This window comes from Anarrhichthys ocellatus, unplaced genomic scaffold (genome assembly GCF_004355925.1).
Source record: "Anarrhichthys ocellatus isolate YVR2014 unplaced genomic scaffold, GSC_Weel_1.0 scaffold31, whole genome shotgun sequence".
Taxonomy (NCBI): Eukaryota; Metazoa; Chordata; class Actinopteri; order Perciformes; family Anarhichadidae; genus Anarrhichthys; species Anarrhichthys ocellatus.
The window spans coordinates 1,938,753-1,954,328 of NW_022280061.1; the positions used below are offsets into that span (position 1 = coordinate 1,938,753).

At 43.2% G+C, this 15,576-nt stretch overlaps 3 protein-coding genes across 9 annotated transcripts in view; all 3 read right to left on the reverse strand.

Annotated features, from left to right (window-relative positions):
* Nucleotides 1-4,715, reverse strand: part of LOC116392866 (sarcalumenin) — a 12,857-nt gene extending 8,142 nt beyond the window's left edge. For 3 of the 4 annotated variants that reach the window (XM_031864668.1, XM_031864667.1, XM_031864666.1), the window contains exon 1: nucleotides 4,578-4,715. In XM_031864668.1, the coding sequence (XP_031720528.1) occupies nucleotides 4,578-4,662 (85 nt within the window). In that variant the 5' untranslated portion in view covers nucleotides 4,663-4,715. Of the gene's footprint in view, nucleotides 1-3,355; nucleotides 3,611-4,577 lie in introns of those variants that run through there. The other variant, XM_031864669.1, reaches the window with a different exon arrangement.
* A 444-nt stretch (nucleotides 4,716-5,159) lies between these two features.
* On the reverse strand, nucleotides 5,160-12,805 carry LOC116393005 (transcription factor AP-4-like). The gene is made up of 7 exons (XM_031864883.1): nucleotides 12,717-12,805; nucleotides 10,589-10,754; nucleotides 10,374-10,472; nucleotides 9,676-9,846; nucleotides 8,273-8,419; nucleotides 7,983-8,159; nucleotides 5,160-7,893 (listed from the first exon to the last, which is right to left on the reverse strand). Exons 1-7 carry the CDS (start codon nucleotides 12,803-12,805, stop codon nucleotides 7,738-7,740), a joined length of 1,005 nt encoding a protein of 334 aa, XP_031720743.1. The 3' UTR covers nucleotides 5,160-7,737.
* Nucleotides 12,806-14,430: 1,625 nt separating this feature from the next.
* The window catches only part of mvb12a (multivesicular body subunit 12A), a 6,687-nt gene continuing 5,541 nt past the window's right edge, over nucleotides 14,431-15,576 (reverse strand). For 2 of the 4 annotated variants that reach the window (XM_031864732.1, XM_031864730.1), the window contains exons 9-10: nucleotides 15,489-15,554; nucleotides 14,431-15,389 (exon numbers count right to left, since the gene is read on the reverse strand). In XM_031864732.1, coding sequence (XP_031720592.1) covers nucleotides 15,303-15,389; nucleotides 15,489-15,554 — 153 coding nt within the window. In that variant the 3' untranslated portion in view covers nucleotides 14,431-15,302. The remainder of the gene's footprint in view (nucleotides 15,390-15,488; nucleotides 15,555-15,576) is intronic. The other 2 variants (XM_031864731.1, XM_031864729.1) reach the window with 1 other exon arrangement.

Here is a 15,576-nt window from a genome sequence, read left to right on the forward strand (position 1 = left end):
ATTTGCAAAAATTTCTACATTTCTGTTTTTTTCTGTCAAGATGGGGTGCTGAGTGTACATTAATGAGAAATAAAATGAACTTTTTTGATTTTAGTAAATGGCTGCAATGAAACAAAGAGTGAAACATTTAAAGGGGTCTGAATACTTTCCGTACCCACAGTAAGACTCACATTTCAGCTCCTTGAATGGTGACACTACAGAGAGGACTATTTGAAGCAGACGGTACGGTGGACAGTTACAGTAGAGAGTTGTGTAGACATCCTAAAAGAAGACCGCTGAGTGGACAGGACGGCTTGGAATAGAATAATGTATTTATTGTCGTTGCATACATTTATTACTGTTTTCTGGAGCCATTTCTGCATTCAGGTCACACTGCCCCCCCCCCCCCAATGCTCAGAACACAAAAAAACACACTGGTGAACGAATGAATTGGGGATTAATGTAAATTTAGTCCCCCATTTATACTCTGCGCCACAGATATTACGTTTCAAAAGATAATCTCTCTAAAAGAAGGAAAACATACTTAACAACTTGAATGACTGTTTTAAATTGTTTCAATCTGTACAAACACAACGAAACCTAAACTGAATGTTAATCTGTAAATTTGATGAAGGCCAATACGGATGTATTTGTCTTATGCGTGTCCTTATGTGTCTTCCTGACACATAAGGATCTGATATAGTAATCTGATGTCAACATATTAAAAAATATATTTATATTTAGTTAGGGTTAACAACAATAACAAACGAAAACACGACGATAATAACTAATAGATATACAACAAATGTATGTTATATTGTAAAGACATAAATTTTCCTCAAAAGCAAAGCCAACGATAGGTTCTCTCTTTCTCTCAGGACAATAAGATACAGAACAAGACGTCGATCACCATCCGTCAGCATCATACCGTAGATTATAGTTACTATGGCTTCAAAACTATCACAGCTGAAACAGGGAACTCCCTCTCCATTACACCTCATGTATACATGTACATTATACTCTTCACAACCAAAGCGTTCGCCGTGAACTCTGTTTAATTATAACTGCCTGCCAGTCTTAAGACCGAGGAACGCGTAGTGGTACACAGTGTGATCCAGGACAGCTAAATGTATGTCCAGTTCATGTTACAAGAAGGGGTCAGCGTGCGGGATGAAGACTAATAGCTGTAGCCAGCTGTCACAGGTTTTACATGTTCATAAGGCTTCTGGATCAATGCCCATCATGAACAAACAGGCTACCGCTAAGGAAGAAGCTAACATGTGAGGATAGCTTTAGATGCATACACTGTTAAACCTGCAGTAACTGAGTTTTTGGCCACTTGGGGGCCGAAGTTGTGAACACATCATTGACATATCAACACCTTTTAAGTTGACATGGCTGATTATTTGCATGTCCAGCAGTTAGAGAGCAACATTATCATTTATTTAGAGTCGGGTTTCAGGTCACCTGATGAATGTAAGTCCAACATTTACTCCTTTAGCTCTGAAACTCACTATAACGCTCTGCCAGTGATTCTCTGTAGGTTCACGACTTCGCGTTACTCCCTCTCACATTGTCATTTGATACTTTATTGATCTCAATTCAACTAAATCTGATTTCCATATAAGTACACTGAGAATAGTTAAGAGTAATGACGTCTAACAAGAAGTTCAACAAACCAAAAAGCCAAATGTCCCGAATCTTTAAAGGCCCTGCACAGCCTCACAGGTGTTTTTAATTACTCTGACTAGACTCGGTAACTTTGGACCAATGAGAATGATAACAAGGTAAGTTGTCCCGCCCTAACAGGTGCAACAAAACTAATAGGTGAATGAGGGATGTGTCAGTCAAGCACGACTTGTTCACTCCCACATCTCCCTGAGCAGAAGTCCAATCAGGCAACAAGTGAAAACACCTGTGTGGGGGGGGGGGGCTTTAGCTGGACAGCCTGTAATCAATCAGGACAAACAAATCAGAAGTGAGTCAACAGGAGACAAACATGAAGTTGTTGATTTTGAGGGATGCTACGCCACAATCTGAAACTATAAATAAGCTAATACGTTGCTGACATGACATGGTTGGCTATCAGCTGCTTCATGTTTTAAATGTGGATGTGAAAGTACTCGTGTAAAGCCTTGAAGCTGAGTCCACCAACCCCATGACCAGCTGCTGCTTCTGAGTCAAGAGACATTTATATTTAAGGCTATATGGAAGCTATCTAGCTATCTGAAATGATGCTATCAGGACTCCGTGTACTCTCCTTTTTCCGGCACCATCCTCCATGACGGCTTTTATTGCTCTATTTTAAGGCCCTGAATCACACACCAAACCATTTCAATCTCATAATGTCACTTGTGACCTCAAGTATCTGGAAGCTTTGTTAACTTCGGTGACCAGAGAACATCAAGTTTAAATTCCCAAAGCATCCCCACTGCGTGCAAACTGTGAAGATGTTTTGTCCCGCAGTGTTTTCTGCATCGTGATGATAGTTTTGCTCTTGACTTTTACCAAAAGTCTGATCTCATTCCAAGTCTAAGCAAAGGCCACGGTAAGAATCTAGCCAGGACGTGTCACTGTTCAATGTAATACGAACCCGGTCAAACACCACGAGTGAAACCAATGGAAATCCAGTGCTTGGCTGGGCCATCACTGATCACAATGGTAATGCATTCTTATTGGAGTTTAAGTCCCAAAATCACAATCATCCAAGAGATAAAAAATATAGAAAATAAATAAAATCCAGCACACGAAACCGCTCTGTGACATTTGGGCTGTGAAGGTCTGCTGAGACAGTCACATATTCATGGCGTACTCTCTGGCCGTCGTTGGCAGACGTCTGTGTGAGCCTGTCCGCACTCAGCTGCTCTGATTGGGACACGAGGAGGGTTTGGATGCTGTCTAAAGACATATAATAATGCTGCAGCATCGCCTGTGCTGACACGTAAACAGCAACCACAGAGGATATGTTGCCAGAGTTAAATAACACAACATTAAAAGGTTGGTCCATATTGCCTAATGACCATTTATTGGTTTGTTTACGTTACATCCAAGAAGGTAAATCCTAAAGGTTCTGTGATTTTGCTCTCTGATTCTGATACATTAATTGGCTGGTTTATGTAGGAAGCACCTTGATGTGATGATTCAGATACGAGCATGAAATATACGGGAACCAGTGGCGGGCCTTCTCTGCTGGCAAAGCAAAATGTATGCTGTGTAATTATATACATGCAACTAACTTGAACATTATCGCAGTATCAAAGTCAAAGTGTGCACATCCAAAACACAGCACGTTCTTTATCTAGAGTTATGAGTGTAGACTGCACATCTTTTGTCTGCTTCTACCACCATCAGAGTTTAGTGCATCGTGCCTCCTCACCCAGCTGCTGCTGCAGTGAGGCCTGGGCTATGAGCACAGCGCCGTGGGGATAGAGTGGGACAGGTGCCTGTGAGCTGGATGGTACATCTTTGGGACAGAAATAGACCCACAATGAGTCAGAGGGTCGAAAAGAAGGAGGGATAATTCCACTTCTATTTCCAGTAAAGTGTGGCGCTCCACTCGTCCCTGTGATTGTCGCTAGGCCGGCCTGCAACTCTGCTGCACTGTTGCTCACCTTCCCTGCAACAGTGTGCGGCGGCGGTGCGTGACTCAGCATCTCTTTAAAGAGCAAGAACAACAAATGAGGTCAAAATGAACCAGAGGGAGGACAGACGAGGGTGCTGTCTGCCTCGGCTTTAACCAAACAGGACAAGTAACTTCTGTAAAACGTGTAAACAAGCAGAGCAACAACTGTGGTGTATACACCTCTATAGTTAGTTAAATTATGTATCACTAGTGTCATCGCGATTTCCTCAGTTTAAAAATGTATTCATTAATTCAACGTGGAATAAAGGTAAGCCTGTAAAACAACACCGAGCGACTGTAAAATGGCAAAATCCGACTGAGTAGCACACGTACGTGCAACTGCTGTGAAGACACAGTCGAACGGAAATAGATCCAGTTGGGAAAAAGTGATCATTTCTGCCAGCTTTTGCTTTGGCTGCAGCAGAGAGTGTCTCTTTGTAGTGAGTCCAAGTCACTCCGTCAGAGCCGTCGCTGCGTTTCTCTCCAGGCCAGAGAGAGTAAGCAGCAGCAGACGGGACAGTTTCCATCAGCTGGTGCCACCTTAGCCCGGACCTTTTCATTTGTACAACCGCAAAGCTCCACAGTGTTCCAGGGTAACATTCAGTACACGTTTCCTGCCCAATCAGCTGAGTTACGTAAGTACAGACGTCAGTCACATTATGAAACATATTTCAACGCAACTGGCAGGAAGCAAAGTGATCAATCCTGGATGAAACTCATTTAGTTGAATATTCATACTCATTTAATGCAACAACACAATAAAAATATACTGATCTTTTCACGTTTCCTTCATTATTGACCAATAAAATTATTGTCCACAGCCAAGACATACAAAGCTCTGATATGTTCAAAAACACAGATCAAATTCCTATGCAGATATCTGATGATCATCACAAACCACACCTGCTAAAATAACTCTCAAATGCATCCGACGGCACTAACACCCTGAATACAAGACATAAACCCTCCACCTTACCTGCAGCAGACAGGGCCAGCAGGGACAGCAAGCAGCACACAGACAGCAGAGACTTCATTTTGGCTGCCAGGGGCCTTCCCCTCATCTCCCCCGCCTATATATACTGCTCTGGCTGAAGGTCAGAGGGCACGCCAGTGGAGAAACTGCAGCCATATCAGCCATTGTGTGTCAAAGCAGCTGCCTGGCCCCATCAGGAATGTTTGGAGCAGAGCGAAGCACGTAGAAACTGGCTGACCACGCTGTGGTCTTCTTAATCACCTGCAGTGTAAAAGTCATTGATTTTTAATGAGCTTCTATATATGCAGAAGTGCATTTATTGCTTTCTATACCAGCATTCAAAGACAAAAGGTGATTTTTCTTTCAAATGTACACTTGTCACAGCTGAGTGTCTGTAGTAATTGTATTTAGCCTAAAGGAGACTAAAAGGAGGTTTGTGTTCCACCTGCTTATCAGAAACGTGAAGTCACGGCTGCAGAGCAGCTTCTCTTCGCTGCTGCTGAAGGAGTCGCTCCATGTCGCCTCCTGGTGGACGAAGCGGTCCATATCACGCATCATGTAGGTAAAGCAAAGGAAGCAGAAGGGTGTAATAAAAAAAGTACAAATTTTATTTTTTTTTCATCTTTACAAAGGCCTGTTTACCCAAGTTTTTATAAACAAAATATAACAGCTTCTCATCGACCTGGACTGATGGGAAAAATAACAAAAAGTATAAAAAAAAAAAAAAAATGATGCTCGTCATCAAAAATGTAAAACCAGACAAATGAAAAGACAGAAAAGCAGAACACAATAAACAGCTGTTGAGTCGCATCACAGAAAAATAAATGGCAAAAAAAATAATTCTTCCTCATCGTTGATTCAGGCAGTACAGAACAGCAAGTGCTTCATATCAAATATCTCAAATTCCACCAAAAGACAACAGTGCTGCAACACAATATACAGAAACATTTGGGGAGAAGTGCTCAGCCGACCAATCGCAAACCTCGGCCTAAACTCGGCCCGTGGCTTACCATTCGTCAACGAAACACCAAACCCGTAAACAAAGTTTCACAGAGAACATATTAAAAGCCCTCGCCCTGTTTGACGAGAGAAACGCTAGTCTACCAGATAGAAAACTGGACTCAGTGAGCGAAAAATGTCAGCTCGTCTCACACAAGACAGCTTCACACTGAACGCATCAGTCATGTGTTTGTAAGGAAAAAAAAAAGGAAACCTGCAAAAAAAAAAAAAGCCCGCTTTATAGAAGAGAAAACAGCAATTAGTAACATGCATTCAATTGGCAACAGAACATATAAGAGATCAAAAGACAGATACAAAATCCAAATAAAAGGAATGTTTACAGCATCACGTCAGCGGATCAAATTGAGTGTGACGGGAGGGAGGCTCGGAGCAGGGGTTTCCAGTCAACGTCCCGACAAATATAAGCAACGCAACATGAGGTGGACAGACTTGGTGCAATCGGGGAGAGATCTCCAATTCAGTTCAGTACTTTTCATTAGAGTTTTGGACTTTTTGTGTCATCTGATGCACTGAAAACATAGAGTGAACTATTCTACAGAACAGCTGCTGATCTCCTCTTGGAGGGATTCCTTTTCCAAAAATGATGCTTTTTTGGGGGGTTGGAGTCCAGTAAGATGTGTTCAGCCTATATTGTGATGTTATTTGATATTCATGTGAGTATATATATCTCACAACAAGATAACACAAACCCCCCCCCCCCCCAACCCCGCTCTCTAAGCAATACCAAGCTGTGGAAATGACGAGACGAGACTCAAGACACGTAACAAACGTGACCACGTGTGGAGTTACAGGAGGAGTTTGGGCCTCGGCTCGCTGCCGGTCAGCAGAGCACCGGGCCGACAGAGAGACTACATTCTGTGACTGGAGGTGTAATGTACACACCCATCAACGGTGCATAGATAACTTCACCTCACGTATAAACGACACCGACTAATGGACTGAAGATGGAATTGCATAAATACCATAAAACTAGTGCATAGTTACTGAAATCAACAAACCAAGAGCAGAAGATGGACTGGAAGTCTTTGGAGGAAAACCGGAAGCCTTCATTCAAACAGAGCTTGTCAATCACGTCGGTTTCAGATTCAAACATCAGCAGAACTTTACATATTCTCATATGATTAAGTCAATTATTATTATTATTATGAGACAATTTAAGAATTAATAACAGTCACTAAAATGCTGTTTGTTTTACAGAAATGAAGCAATATTTGGTTCTGTTTTATAAAAACATCATTTTTTTAAAGTTGGGGTGAAACGACCACCAGTAGATAAGAAATGAACATTTAAAATCACGATTCATCTCAAGGCCTCCGGTTCTCCGTAAAAACCCGACAAACCTCCAATTTTAAGTTGTTAATCTCAATATAACAAAATGTTAACCTTCGACATTCAGTAACCCTGGCAGGAAAAAAAAAAAGTTAACAAAAACATGAAGAACATTAAAACTAAAAAGACGATTCATGTAAATTATTCAACAGCTTATTTTTTAAGGGCTTATTAAGATATCAAAAACAACCTTTTTTTTTTTTTTCAAGTAAATCAGACATAATTTCATTCAACATCTTTCCTCAAATTTACTTTGCAATTAAGTTTAAATTTGTCCCTAACTTTTTAATTTAGAAATGCCTTCTGTTGTAGTTTTAAGTTGGGTTTTGTGGAAACAAAGTGATTAAGACCGGGGAAGAAATAACTGCAGCTCCGCGTCCCCTTTTTCAGATTCAAGAGCTGCTCGCTTATTGTGTTGTTACATTCAACTCTCGCACGAATAATACTGTCAGCGCGCCGGTGGCGACAGCATGTAGCACATAAACACACGAGGAGGACGGACTGACGCGGAGAGCTTTTTACCCTCAAGTCTTCAAGTAGCCACAGACCGGCTCTGACGTTGAAAAGCAGCCTTTCAGAACCCCCACAGGGTCTCCTCTGCACGCTGACCATCCTACTCTTTTGAGATTTTACAGCACAAGACTGACACAGAGCTTAACCACTGGATTTAGGAGTTTGGATAATGCCAAAAAGATTTTGTTTTTAAAAAGTAGTCAAGCTCCTGGAGGGAATCTTACAGTGAGTAGGTATTTTAAGTGTTTGTGTGTGTATGTGAGTCCATTGGAGGAGGGGGGGCGGGGCGGGGGGGGGAAAATCAGTTCATCGAGCAGTCCTCTCCCTCTGTGTCGGTGTCTGTGTCCGAGCAGGCGGTGTCCATGGCCACGTGGGCGGGGCTAACGATGACGGCTCGTCTCTGCTCCTCCTCGGCGCTCGCTCTCCTCTCCTGAGCGCGCTCGATGTGCTGGATGGCCTGAAAGCAGCGCAACGAGAAACACACTGAGGGCTGCGGCAAATATTCGGTCCAGCCGAGAGACGTCAAAGGGAAACAAGAACTCCTACCTGCACAATAGTGTCCAGGTTCTGCCTGGACGTGGACACGGTGCCGGTGGTGACAGACGGGCTCATGGTCACGACGGTGACGTGATGGTGCGGGTGCTGGGTTAGTGTCGGGGCCGGAACGATGACCGTGGGGTGGTGGGTTGGGGCAGGGGGAGTGGGAGTGGGAGACCCCAGCACCTGGGGGACGCAACAAAATATGTGTCAAGCCCTGCGTGACAGCCCAGAATGCCTCACTTCAGAAGCCTTTTTGTTCAAACAGCAGCGGTTTGGAGTTGCAGAGTGCCTCTGACCTGTGGACTGTGTGGTCGTCTGTCGGCAGCGTGGATCTGCTGCAGCCGTAACAGCGTCTGGGTCTGGAGGAGCGCCTGCTCCTCCTCCACCTGCTGAGTGATCACCTTCAGACGATCCGGCTGCAGCTGGCTGCTCAGAGATCGCATCTGCACACAAACACACAGCAGCGCGCCGGTTAATCACAGCGAGAGCAACGTCAGCAGCAACTCCAGGGCAACTCGAAACACATCGAAGGGCCTTTGAATTACTGCGGAAAGACGGCATCAATAATTACTGCAGAAATGAAGAGCAACGAATGCTGCTATTAAACGATAAAAGTAGCACACGGATACAACCGATGATTGTTTGACAAATAACATGAGTGCATTGTAACAAAAGTAGGATCGTCAAAGTCTTATTTGTTTCCACTTTCATTCCAAGATCTGCTTTTCTGTTGTTCTCCATTGTGCAGTATGGTGTTCTATTAACAGCACTGAATTACTGCGCAGCTCCATTTTGACTCTTGATAATTATCTCAAGCCTGCATCTCCGCTGCTGTTTACTTTTCTCTCTCACTACCCGAGTCTCTGTTTGTCTCCACCACCTGTTCAGTCCCTTTTGTCTTAACCTGCTTTTCGGGTAGATCCAGGATGTGAGCCTATCAGTCACCACCACTCTGATGAGGTGATTATCAGTCACCTCATCAGAGTGGTGGTGACTGAATAGGCTCACATCCTGGACTGATAATCGTGTGCAGGACCCAGATACTGATTAGAAGTTGAAATGGCTGGTAAAACTGAATAGTTTGTCCGGGTGCTTTTGCTAGTTAACGACCACTGTGACATTCCACAGCCTGGAGATAACTTCCCTTATCCACAATGCCTTTGTAAATAAACGCACTGTGAAGTGCTTTAAAACATTGTTTTTGGTTAAATGTATTGCCCTAATGCTTAAAGAAAGATGGACGGAAAACATTTTTTTTCTTGCGATGAACGAAGAATACAATACCAGAGTAAAGTCTTGATTAACTGAAGTGCTGAAATAAAAGGGGGGGGGGGGGGGGCCGCGTTTAACAACAGAAAAGCTATTTGAAAACATCGGTTTTCAAACTCTCACGCAGCATAATCAGTCTCGTTATCCAGTCGTATGCTCACTACTTCCCAAACACACGCATCTTTGACTTTCTCCGTCTTTGTATTCTTCGTTGATCGAGGACACGTGCAAGAAAAACGTGTTCTTCAGGACTTCGGGGTAACACGGGGTGAGTAATGCATATAAACAAATTATATTTTGGGGCAACGTATTTCTTTAACACTGAAATATCTCAATCATATAATTAGAGTGAGAGAAGTTTAACACCTGAGAACCAAACAGTTACTGTGAGAGCTTGATACTCCTGAACTACCTTCTTTCATCGTCTCACCTGTTCCTCCAGCTGCATGCGAGCCGAGCGCTCCTTGTCCAGTTGCTGTCGCAGCTCTAACATCTCCCTCCTCACCTCCTCTACCTTCTCCTCCTCCAGCGTGTCTGGAGAGCCGATCCCTTCATCCTTCTCCTCCGCTCGCCTCCTCTTGGGCGATGAGCCGCTGAACTCCTGGAGGGACACGGTTAAATGTAAAACAACCGTTGTATTGAATATTACATGTTTAATATTTGTAAAGGGATGGAACCAACACAGCACCGGCCTCTGCACAGATTCTGAGAAGTCTCCGCTCTATTTCAAAAAAAGACACGCGCTGTTTGGGCGAGACAACAAAGCGTCAGGTGAACCAACAACGTGGTAAACAAAAGAAACCGGTAAACACATATCTCTCACATGGCTGAATACAGATGGAGAAAGGACTGCACTGTCTTTGCCAAAAAACAGCGTCTTTGTGCTTCGGGTGGAACTCAATGAGAAGACCTTTTTGGGCCAGTGAAAGAATATATTTTCCAGACTACAATTACGCAAACATAATTATTACAGGTTGTGCAGCCTGTTCTCATTCCCAGTTCAAACACTGCCGCTTTGTCACAGACACACAGAGAGAGCATACGGGCCATGTCGCGTGGCTTGGGCTGCATTCGCTCAAAAATGAGTTTGACACAATTATTATGACAAACAATGGCACGGGATTTTACCTGGATGAAGCGTTTGAGCTGGTTGTTCTGTGCCAGGAGCTGCGTCTTTTCCTGCTCCAAGGCAAAGATGTAGTCCGACGTCTGCTGCAAGATGGCCGCCTGACGGGGACGGACCAAATAAAGTGAATAGGAGAATGGTGCACGGACCAAAAGTTTAACATTGTGTCGTGATCTGCGCTTGTCACAAAGCGCCGGTGTTTGCGTGTTTTCCGCACCTTGCTGAGTTTCTCCCCGTCTGTGTGGGGCAGGAGTGTTTTGAGCGACTGGAAGCCCGCGTTGATGCTCTGCATGCGCCGGCGCTCGTTGCTGTTGGCAATCTCGCGGCGGATTCGTCTCTCCTGGTCCTGGGCCGTCTCCGGGCTGAGGGGGATGTTGGCCAGGCTGAGGGAGGAAGGTCAAAAGGAGAGAGGCGCTCATTATTCTGTCCACGGGGGCGCCGTGTCCAATGAGAAGGCACTAGCTCCTCTCTGACGCACATTTGATCCTTCTTCTAATTTTGGATGAAAGTTTCTCCTTTCAAATTATTCTAATACACCGTCAACATCAAAGACAACGCAGCGAAAAGAAAAAGGTGACACATATATATATATATATATATATATAAACAGCTAACAACACATATCTCTGACGTGAATCTGCTCTTCTTGGTCAAGGTTAAAATAAGCAGCAACTATTAGCAACAATCTGATCTCTGACACGGACTACTTAAACCTTTAACCTGGACTCTTTACTCGGCTTTAGTCTGGATCTCACATTCCTCGGTTTAGTCGCCTGGAGATCTTTGGGTTTGGCTGAACTCAATGCCCCCTCTCTCTCTCTCTCACACACACACACACACACACTGCCCCACGAGATTGGATGTTATGGTGACAAACCCCTCTTTGTCATGTTTACTCAGGGGAAGAAATGCGTGAACCATTAAGCCTAAAGGTGATTATGATTATGAAAGAGGTCAGACAGCGCACATGGCTTTAAATAGTTATCTCTATAAAAGATGAGTTTGTGGATGTGCAGCACATAGACTAATGTTCAGAGTTTTTATTATTTATATACATTTACTAAAAAGCTGCAAAAACCAAAACACCTTTATTATCTCATTATGTATGAACATAAATCTTTGAATTGCTTAATTATGCGTCTCCGTTTCATCTTATTTTGAAAAGGTTTCTTACATACAGCTTAATCTACCGGTTAAAGCCCTTATAGTGAATGTAGAGCAGACTGCGGAGCATCAGCAACATTTAATGAGGATATATTGTCCTCTGATGAAAACATGAAGTTGAGCAAATGTCAAAGACCGACTTCAGCCCATCATCATGTTTACTATTGTCATGCTTCAGATATCCGACAAGAAACGGCGCATAAAAACAAATACATCCACCCCGCACAGTTGAAACGTGCCGGTGTTATTAAAGTTTAGAGATGAAGTCAGCTGGTGTCAGCTGGAGCTGCGGACCTTCAACATGGCCGCCGGAGGGCGCGTCGGACAGTCTGGACGGCGGCAGCAGTGAAATGTGACTCCGCCAGCAGCAGCAGCTGCTGCAGGCCCCCCGGCATCATGGAGAACAATGCTTTCTACCGTTAGCACTAAGCTAGCAGTCGCCCTCTGGTCTGCCCCTCCGGGACGAAGATACACGGCCCCTCCGTCACACTTATGAGACGACACGGTTCACTTAAACACGCCAGTACACGCGAGTGAAAGCGAGTCCGTGCAGCCACAACACGGCGAGAAAACGAGTGCGTCCTGGTAGCTAACTAGTTAGCCATGCTAAGCTAATTTTAGCACACGACACGACCATGGCTGCTACGCACATAGCAAAGCCGAACCCCCAAATGCACCGAGCCGCATTCAATACCTCGACATATACGTTATACCATACACGTAATTTGGGTAAAAATGGCAACGGGTGTGCGAAACTGTGGTTCCAAACATGTGATTTTGTGTTTAGCAGCGGAGCGGCGGGGAACACGTTAACTACCACGTGGTTGGCGTTCAACTGGAAGCGAATGTATCGATTTCATGGCGCTAATTTACATATTTCTGAGTGGAATGGCTGCAAAACAAGCCCTTGCGGGTTATTACACGTTACTAGACCAGCCAGTGTAATAACATTAAGCTGAACTATCTTCTATATCCTCGCCGCCAAGTGCAGCAGCTGGCCAACAAGCTGCTAATTTCTACAACCATACTCCTGCTGCCAAGACATCGCAGCGAAGCTAACACCTAGCATGCTAACTGAAGTCGGGCTGCATCTCACGCACACACGCATACACACTACAGAGACACGAGGGATGATTTGTGCAAGCGGTTTCGTATCAACAGACAAATAGTCAGCTACACACCTGCAGAGACCTCCAATAACATCCTTCTCCGTCTTCTTGAAATGGTGTAAGGACGCTATCTTCTCTGTCGGCATCATGAAATATTCCATGCTTTCAAAGCCACCTTCTGTGGTCCGTGTTTTCTGTTTTTTCTTCTTCTTCTGCTTCCTCCTCTGCTGTCCTTGTTAAAACACTGATGATGTACGTTTTTAGCGCCGAGCTCTCGCTGTCCTCATCAATGGCGCATATCTAAAATACGGCTTAAAAATGTGCCAATCTGAAGAATAGACTTAGAAAAATAAAAGTAAGTTCAAGCTGTGTTGCTTCCCACAGCTGATGGGGTTCCCTCCAATGTGTGTGTGGCTTCTTGCCTCCGCCTACTACGTGTGTGTGTGTGTGTGTGTGTGTGTCTGTTGCCTCCGCCTACTACGTGTATGTGTGTGTGTGTGCGTGCAGCTGATCTGTGCGAGGCGGGAAACAGCTGGTTGGAATCAGAGCCCGTTTTCCGGAAAGCAGAACAAACAGAGCAGAAAGAGAGCCAGTGTGTGACTGCATTGCTGCACATATCACCCTCATACCGAAAATGGAAGCTAAATACGACCAGTGACGGTGTAATAGCACAAGTATCAGCATTAGTAACATTAACTAACATTAGTGGGTTAGATAACATGTCTGTTACTATATATGACACATACTGCTGAAATACTTTACTGTAGCGACGCTTAATTATCTGCACAATACACTTAAATTACAGATGTTCACACCACAAGGAATTAAATCACTTACCGTTTCTTTTTTTTATTATAAATATTTATAACTTATCTCCCTCTTATCAACTCTAGATTAACAGCTCTTTTTTTATCAGTATAAATTAAATCCCTTTGGATTGTTAAATCATTATTTTGGAGTTTAGTAACTTGTGATGTCCTTCAAGAAAAATACAAGTTTTAAACTGAAAAGCAAATCATTTACAAAACGCATGAAGCATTTTACCTAACGGGTTGCACAACAGTTTACTATGCAGGGACACGATGATGTAAAAGCTAATGTATACATAACATGTCCGTTATTGACAATCCAACATAGTACAGCAGGTGGCAGTAATGCACCATAACGTTCGTTTCCAACTATTGAATATTCTGCATTTACATGTAAAATGTTACCATCAAAAGAGCTGTAAACATGTAGATCTGTCGAAGTAAAGCTGTTGTGAATAGATGCAGAATACTCTGAGGGTGGAATAAAATGCCATATTTTGGATATAATGGAAATGATGAAGAGAATGGATCCAGAATTGGCAATAAAATCACCATTTTAATGTTAAGCTTTTTTTTTGTGAGTGAGGAGACTCAACCGAGTTTAATTTTAGCAACAGAGTGTTCGGGTGTTAAATCTGCAAGACAACGATTTGTCTCTCAGACTACTGATGTGAATCCAAGAGTGGCTTGGAAAATCAAAGCAGGAAGAACGAATGAACCACTTCCTCTGTTCAGCGTGCGATTGTGTGCATACAGTAAGGCAAACGGCACACATCGATTTAAAGGTCAGCACCTGTTGCCTTTGTCCACGTCCTTCCTACTCGCTGCTCAGGTGAGGCCGCCACAATGAAAACATCTCTTCGGACTACAAATAATGTTCAGTTCTTCTGGTCGTTGCCTACAGCACATAATCGAATTGTAAACAATATCTAAGGTGGTGCTGTATGTAAACAACAAAACCGCAAGTAGTGCAGAAGTAGTGTTTCTTTGCTTTTATTTTTTCCATGCAATAAAAGTTTACTACGCAGACAATAAAACAACATGTCTTTATATATTGTACAATGTCAAAGATAAATATCTGTTCCTTATTCCGCCTTATAGTTAAAAAACAACAACCATATTCTCTCCCCTTTTTCCCCACATATCGTAAGTATGACGAACACACAGAGCTAAATATACAACCTTCCTCCATTCACCTGAAAATAGGATATATTATGCATTCCTGGAATAATACAAACCTGTAGTAGTAGAAGTGTATTTCTTCAAACAAGAAATACATTATATCCTACATTTAGATATGTTCGTGTATCTATTGAGCTTAGTTAGACGTATGCACCAACATTACAGCTCCGCTTAAGAGATTATGATTCAAACGATTAAAAGATGCGTAGCACTGAAGGATATCAGGTAACATTCAACAGAGCAAGCAGCAGACATCCTAAAGGGCAAGTGCATCTTTGTGATGTGATAAAGCATTTCTTTTTTAAAGCATACAATTAGACTAAATTCTGAAATTGAGCACGAAAAAAAGTCTTCTTTAACGGTGTAACAATCCAAACATCATTACAAGTATGATTTCATTCAAACAGGCCTTTCCTTTGGCAAATAGAAACTTGGAATGCTTGAAGACGGTAACGGAGTATAGACATGGCATGATAGACAAATAAAAAGGAACGCAAGGGGAAACCCTCAGAAGTACGATTGTCAAGCCTAACATTAGAAGCCTACAGTGTACATGTAGGTGAGGTCATCCTTCCTCCGTACCATGATGGGAGGTGTCATGCTGAACGCCTTTTGCACCGAGCAAAACACACAAGTCTGATATTGTTGCTTTGTCAAAGTTCAACGATCACTGAGCTGTTTGGGCGCCTCCTGTTGGCACTGATGGTCTGGTTCTCTTCGCAGCAGATTCCTCCACCGCAAAAGTGTAGTTATACTAAAAAAAAAACAAAGCAAAGTATTCTTTGTTTGGAAAATTGCATGGTCTTAATTGAAGGATCACAGGGCTGAAATTGAGTGTCAGATGTGACCCTACCTCATTTTCAATGTCTTGAAGTGACTTTATACGAATGTTGTTTAATTGAGAGTTCAGCTGAAGAGCCTAAAAGAAAGAGAAAGAGAGA

What these genes read in the sequence shown, in the direction of transcription:
- LOC116393005 (XM_031864883.1), bottom strand. Translation starts at nt 12,805, where the DNA reads ATGGAATATTTCATGATGCCGACAGAGAAGATAGCGTCCTTACACCAT. An exon ending in GCATGCAGCTGGAGGAACAG is followed by an intron (nt 8,420 to 9,675) that starts GTGAGACGATGA and finishes GTTTGTGTGCAG; the next exon opens with ATGCGATCTCTGAGCAGCCA. An exon ending in GACGACCACACAGTCCACAG is followed by an intron (nt 8,160 to 8,272) that starts GTCAGAGGCACT and finishes TGCGTCCCCCAG; the next exon opens with GTGCTGGGGTCTCCCACTCC.